General features: G+C 43.7%; 1 protein-coding gene across 2 annotated transcripts; it reads left to right on the forward strand.

Moving 5' to 3' along the window:
• Positions 1 to 2627: 2627 nt before the first annotated feature.
• Positions 2628 to 5813, forward strand: DPH3 (diphthamide biosynthesis 3). Of its 2 annotated transcripts, XM_065876804.1 has the most exons (3): positions 2628 to 2856; positions 3368 to 3442; positions 5166 to 5813. In XM_065876804.1, exons 1-3 carry the CDS (start codon positions 2749 to 2751, stop codon positions 5229 to 5231), a joined length of 249 nt encoding a protein of 82 aa, XP_065732876.1. In that variant the 5' UTR covers positions 2628 to 2748; the 3' UTR covers positions 5232 to 5813. The 2 variants fall into 2 exon arrangements, with proteins under 2 accessions (XP_065732876.1, XP_065732877.1); XM_065876805.1 differs by lacking the exon at positions 3368 to 3442 and having other exon boundaries at positions 2749 to 2856; positions 5166 to 5231.
• The last annotated feature ends 508 nt before the right edge of the window (positions 5814 to 6321 follow it).

Genomic DNA, 6321 nt, shown 5'->3' on the forward strand with positions numbered 1-6321 from the left:
TTCCTCAGCACAGGATGAACTCAAACTGGCAGAATGATATGGGAAACCACCTCTGGCCAGACAAGGGATATGGCAACAGACGGCAGGCTGAAAGTGGTACGGAAGGCCAAGGAGACCCCCAAATCTAGGCCTCAAGGGAACCTGCACTGCTCTAGCAGAAAATCTCAGCAGTCTACAGAGTGCCAGGGCTGTTTGTTTAATCCAGCTTTGCTTCAAGCACCATCATATCACAGATGGCACTGAAGGTAATTAAGAGCCTAGTTTCTGGGGTCAGACAGGTCTGAGTGATCACCATAGCTTAATGTCACTTAACCAGCTTTGCCCCTTTTGGTAAGCTCCTAAACCTAAGCCCCTAAAGCTCACGTTTCCCAATGTTGAAGATGGGATTAATGATACCTATACCTCACTGGGCTGTTTCAATGACATGATGCATGTAAACCACTTGGTACAGGGCCTGGCACACAGTGTCAATTACTATTAATAAGTGGCTCATTAATAAGTGGTTCACTCATTTTTCTTTTTCCATTTGAGGTAATACATACTCAAAGAAAAGTTGGAAAATTACAAGGAAATTATAAAGAAAAATTATCCAACGACTCCTGAAACTTTTAGGATTACAAACCTCAGTTTTAAGATTCCCCAGCAAATTGTTTTTGATAGATCCAAACTGTTTTCTAAAAGGTCTACCAATTTATAGTTCCGTGAACCAAATATGACAGCACCCATTTCTGTACATTCAAAAATGGCTCACCTTTATTTTGTAGGTACTTATGCTCAGAAGCACTGAAGAACTAAAGTTCCCAACCTCAAAATGATCACTGGGACTACAGAATAAACACTGGATGGAGACTCTCTGTCCTCCTCTCTCCAAGAGGCTACCTGGGAAGTATCCGTGTCTGCAAAGATTCAGGGAGCAGCCTCTGAGCTATGTGGGCTCTGAGCTATGTGGGCTTTCTCCTTTGCTCAGAGCAGAACCATCCCAGTTAACCCTCAACAAGTTTAGCAAATGTTTCCTAACTCCTGGGTAGATCTCCAATTAGGCAAACTAGAATGTTGGTGAAGCCTCTGAAATAATCTTCTACTAATCCCTTTAACATAACTTCTAAATTTTCTCCCAAAGATTCCTCTGCCTTTAGGTTTTCAAGCTTTAAAAGGGCTAAACCAGGTGGAACTTCAGCGTGCACAAAATTGGTAGCTTCATGCAAACGTCGGAGTACGTGTACATAAATAAGCATAAGGATGTGTACATGTGTATATTATGCATATTATACAAATATAAACTGAATATCGTATATGTGATTGCTGAACCAAGTAAAACTCGTAATTTCCAGGCAAAAGTAGAATGTTGGATCTGAAAGGAATCTTGTAAATCATCTCTAATCCAACCCTCTTTCAGTCAGAAGAGGAAATAAGGCCCAAAGAATGTAAATGTCCAGCCCCCAGAGTTAGTTCCCAACGGTCATCTTCTGAGCCCAGATCTGCTTCTAAATAGTGGTTTTCTCACAGCATTCCTTCTCTACCAAGATTTGAATAAATGCCTAGTAATGGAGCAATATTCCCATGAAACCCCGTTTTACCAAGACAGGCACTAGTACTGCTTTCGAGACAAATCACTTTTTATTTGCATTTCCCATTAAGGTATACAAAGGCCTCATGGTAGTAACTCTGCATGCTGATGCCATTTCTTTTACAAAGAAGAAACTGTGGTTCACGCAAGTTAAGTAATTTGTTCATAGGCTTGGGGACAGACAGGCTCCTCATTTCCTAGGTGTGTGATTTCGGTCAAGATACGTGGCTCTCTGTATCTCAGTTTAAAGATTAATAATATGGAATAACATCTAAAGTCCCAGGGTTGATGGAAGAACTATACTTAGCGAAACACCTGATTGTAGTTATATAATATTATCAATACATGCTTGGCAAACACAGGACTAGAACTCAACCTGCGTTAACAGATCTTGCTTGGTCCTTTCGACAACACAATTTAGGGCATTTGAAGACAATCTAGGGTGAGGAAGAGGCGGGGATGTACCTGAATAGCCGAGTGCAGCCAGAACTACGAGCTACGCGTCGCCCAGAGCTCACGGTCACTCGGTGAAATCACTATTCCATGGGAGCTTTTCGTCAGTCACCGGGGAGGCACGGAGGGACGTTCCGGAGTCCGAGCAGTTCCCGCCGCCACTTCAGACTCACAAAGCGCGCCCGCTTTTCCGCAGCGTCGCCGAGGGGCAAGGTCGACGATACCTAGGCCGGCCGCCGCCCGCTGCGGGGTCTGGTTAAGGCCTCTCTAAGGCCCGCGGACGTGAGGCAAGTAATCAACCCCTCAATAAGGAACCTCCAAGCCGCCGCCACCTCTGGGACTCAGTTCCCAGAGTAGGGACAAGCTCCGCCCCCGGCGACGGAGAGCTTCCGGTGTTCCCCCACGTGACGCAGCAGCCGCGCGAGCGAACCTCACATATTATTGGTCGCTGCCGTCCGATGGGCGGGGCGGGGCGCGACCTCCCGGAGCAGCCACCTCCGTCCGCCCGTGTCTCCGCCCCCTAGCTCCTCCATCTCCATGGTGACCGCTACCCGGTCACCCATTTGACCTCAAACCCTGAGTCGCGTCATTGTCTCTGAGCCGGAAGCGGTCATTCCTGCGCAGGTGCACGGCGACGACGCCCGGTTGGGCCGGCGCCTTAGAAGTTGGACCGGACCCGGCCTGGGTCGGACGGTGGAGGTGATAGACATCTGCTCGCCCCAGTAACGATGGCGGTGTTTCACGACGAGGTGGAGATCGAGGACTTCCAATATGACGAGGACTCGGAGACGTACTTCTACCCCTGCCCGTGTGGAGATAACTTCTGCATCACCAAGGTAACTCGGGGACCCGCCCGGCGACTCCTCGGAGCAGGCGCGCTTTCGCTCTGCCGAGTTTCTGCCGCCGATCCACGCGGCTCATAGTTATCCACGCCCTTTTTTATCCGTTTCTGAATTCCCCCAAATTTGATACTCCGCGCTGTCGGCGGCACTTGGTTCTGGCCTTTAGTCGGGCCGGAGCGGGGAGGGGAGGGTGTGGATGGCGCCATCCTTCCCAACTTAAGCTTCCACTTCCTGGGATACTCCTTTGGAGGAAGGTATGTGTTTTTGTCTTCCCAGGGGTTTTGAGGCGACTGAGCCTTGACTCACCCTCCTGGGTGTTTATCCCAAGTGACGCTTCCAGGGAAGAGTGGGGCTGGCATTTCTCTTGGAAGATGCTTTTGGTCCTCACATGCCTTGTGGGGAGGCCAGCCTCAAAGGAGCTTGCCCACAGAGGTGGGAGGGTTTGGGAGAAGGAGATCGCCAAGAGAAGACTTTGCTGACGGTGCGGTGTTCGATTTTGTTATAGGAAGATTTGGAGAATGGGGAAGACGTGGCAACGTGCCCTAGCTGCTCTCTCATTATAAAAGTGATTTATGACAAAGTAAGGAGTCAGATTTTAAAAGGTGGGGGAGGGTTGCAGGCACCTAGAATAGTCTGCCTGTGATAGGTAGGTGCAGAATGTTTTCTAATCTTGTGCTAGGTAAATGCTATGTTTTTTAAAACAAATTTTTAAAACCATTAATAAGCAGCTGTATAGTAAATTAAAATTTTAAAAGCTCAACTTGATTAACTCTTTTAGCTTTGGAGAAGGCAATAAAGAAAACTGTTCTGTATCTAGTGAATATTAGGATTACTTATTAAATAGAGGAAAATAATTATAAAGATTATTTAATTGACAGTGTTTATTCCTCCCTTATTTAATAAGCAATTAAAATTGTTTAGAGCTCTTGGACTTATTTTGAGGGAACATTTGTATAGTATCTCTTACCTGGCTTATACATCGAACTCTGCATTATCTTGTTTGAGATGTAAGTCATAGTTGCAATTTTACAATTTTCATTTTAGTCTTTAGTTGTCCTGCTGTTTTCACCCAAGGATATTGACAATAGAAAACAAAATAAATGCCCACCCCAACTTTTGGTCAGTACTTTGAATGGAGTCTTAACTTCATAAGAAGCTTAACATTCTTTTCTCTGGGTTTTGGTTTTTGTTTTTGTTGTTGTTGATATAATTGTCATATAACAAAGCTTAACATTCTTAAGGATGAACTCTAAAATGAGTATAGGCAAGGTGGGGGAACAAGGCACATACCTCATGACATAAGCAGGCTATAATTTAGACGACACTTAAGAGGTTTACTGATTTATTCTTGCATTTAAATGTGTTCTGGAACAAAAAGAAAACAGGGTAAGGGTGAGCGGGAGTGCTGGTATGAGAAGAGATTGCAATTTTAAATCGGGTGATCACGTACTGTAGGCTGTTTAGTAGCATCCCTGACCTCTACCCATTAGATGCCAGTAGCACCCCGCAGCATGTCAACCCAGAATGTCTCCACACATTGCCAAATATCCCCAGAGACAAAAACAACACCTCCTCCCCGCTACCTCTCGAGAACCTTGTGTTAGAGCAGGAAGGCACAGGGCCATTTTAAAGAATATGGAGCATCGTGTTGGTGGTGGACCATAAACTCCGAAGAACACAGTGGGAGGGTTCCAGGTGCTGGGCAGGAGTCAGAGATCAATAGGGACAGAATACAGGCTGATCCTTATGGGGATCAGACTGCAGGAGATGAGGGGTAACCTGGGAGGCAGAGGTTTCTTGGGCTGGCTGGTGTAAGCCAGGCTAAATCATCAGAGATTGAACTTCATTTACAAAATAGCTAATTTGCAGATTATCTATGTTGGGAAACATAAAGAGCTATCCCTTTAGTTGAAAAAAGTAATTACTTTGAAGAGGGCAGGTATTTGAGTGACCAAATATTGAAGTGGAGAAGTAGTAGTGCAAATAGTAATTAATACAGAAACTTAAAAGGTGTGATGTCTGTTTTATAAATGTGATTTCTGAGAAATGGGTGCTCTGTAGTGACGAGGGACATGTTTGTTTATAAGATGCATTAAATATGAATTCAGGACTAAAAACTGATACATTTTTAAGATTATGATTCTGCTGCTGGCATTGACTCATTGAACAAGAATGAAGTGATAGAGCAAAGGAAAAACTTAGATTAGCAGAGCTGGATTGATTCTGTAACAAAATGAGTTTATCTTTGATGCATCTGTGACACAGACACTCCGTGATTAATATAATTTCTTGTTCTGTCTTAGGATCAGTTTATGTGTGGAGAGACAGTCCCGGCCCCTTCCACCAACAAAGAGCTAGTTAAGTGCTGAAGCAGACTTTAGGATTCCAAAGCCTGAATTTTGGGGAATGAGCCAAATTGGAAAAATCAAATGCAAAGTCACTGGCTTCTTCATGGGGACAGTCATTTTGTAGTTTGGTGTTCCATAGAGTGTGGATTCTTTCCATCGGCTGCCAAGTTCATCTCCAGTTGAAGAAGCAAGTCCACCACATGACATACGCGGATTTTGTGCCAAAACTTTGAATTGGATGGGCTCTTAATTTTCCATCCGAACTTAAAAGAAGATAATTTCAAATCAGTGCTTTCTTTCACTCAATTTTGTTATTTTTATATCTTACACATAATTACTTCATTATCTGACAACAGCTTCATCTACCTCAAAGTCATTAGGATTCTTTAATTTTAAAAAAGATTTTATTTTTTAGTTGGTTATTAAGATTATTAAAATCAGCCCTTTCTTTGTAGTTTGACATCAGCTCTGCTGTTCTAAACTGAAGGAAATCAGTTGCCTTCAGTCAGTCGGGACTGTACCTTCAGTTGGCCAGGCCAGTTTTCAAGAGCTGGCCATGAGTCAGATGTCTGTGTTCTGTTAAGCATGTCATTTCCATTATACTTCATACACTGGGTTCTGGTCATGGTGTTAAAGAGAAAATATACTGAGCTCACAATTTGTCCAGAGTTAAAAGGTAGTGAGTAAGAAGAAAAGTCAAAAAGTGAAATGATCAAAGAATATGGAATTTCCTTATCAATATTCTGCATGTTCCTTGAAAATCAGGACAAGATAAAAAGAAAAACAGCCAAAGAAAGTGAAATTGGTAACGGAGGAGAGGAGAAAAATATGCCTACTTTTAGTAAATTAACTGCTTGAGTGGTTACAGAGCAAGTAACATTTCTGAATCTGGGTTCTTGTGTGTGTATTTGTTTTTAGATAAGGCTAAGGAAATTTCACTCTAGGTAGGGGTTAATGTCAAGTCTTCATGGCTAGCGGCCCTGCTTTCAGCATTACCACCAAATCAAGTTACTAGTCCTAAAAGGTAAAGCTTCCACAGCAACTCTTGTATTTGCTGAGGAGGAACTTAAGAATGAGATGCCTGTTCCAATTAAATATGCCCCTGAGGGCC

Source organism: Phocoena phocoena, chromosome 4, assembly GCF_963924675.1.
Source record: "Phocoena phocoena chromosome 4, mPhoPho1.1, whole genome shotgun sequence".
NCBI lineage: Eukaryota > Metazoa > Chordata > Mammalia > Artiodactyla > Phocoenidae > Phocoena > Phocoena phocoena.

Coding starts and splice junctions, on each gene's coding strand:
- DPH3 (XM_065876804.1), top strand. CDS start 2,749: ATGGCGGTGTTTCACGACGAGGTGGAGATCGAGGACTTCCAATATGAC. Junction 2,857..3,367: donor ATAACTTCTGCATCACCAAG/GTAACTCGGGGA, acceptor ATTTTGTTATAG/GAAGATTTGGAGAATGGGGA. Junction 3,443..5,165: donor TAAAAGTGATTTATGACAAA/GTAAGGAGTCAG, acceptor GTTCTGTCTTAG/GATCAGTTTATGTGTGGAGA.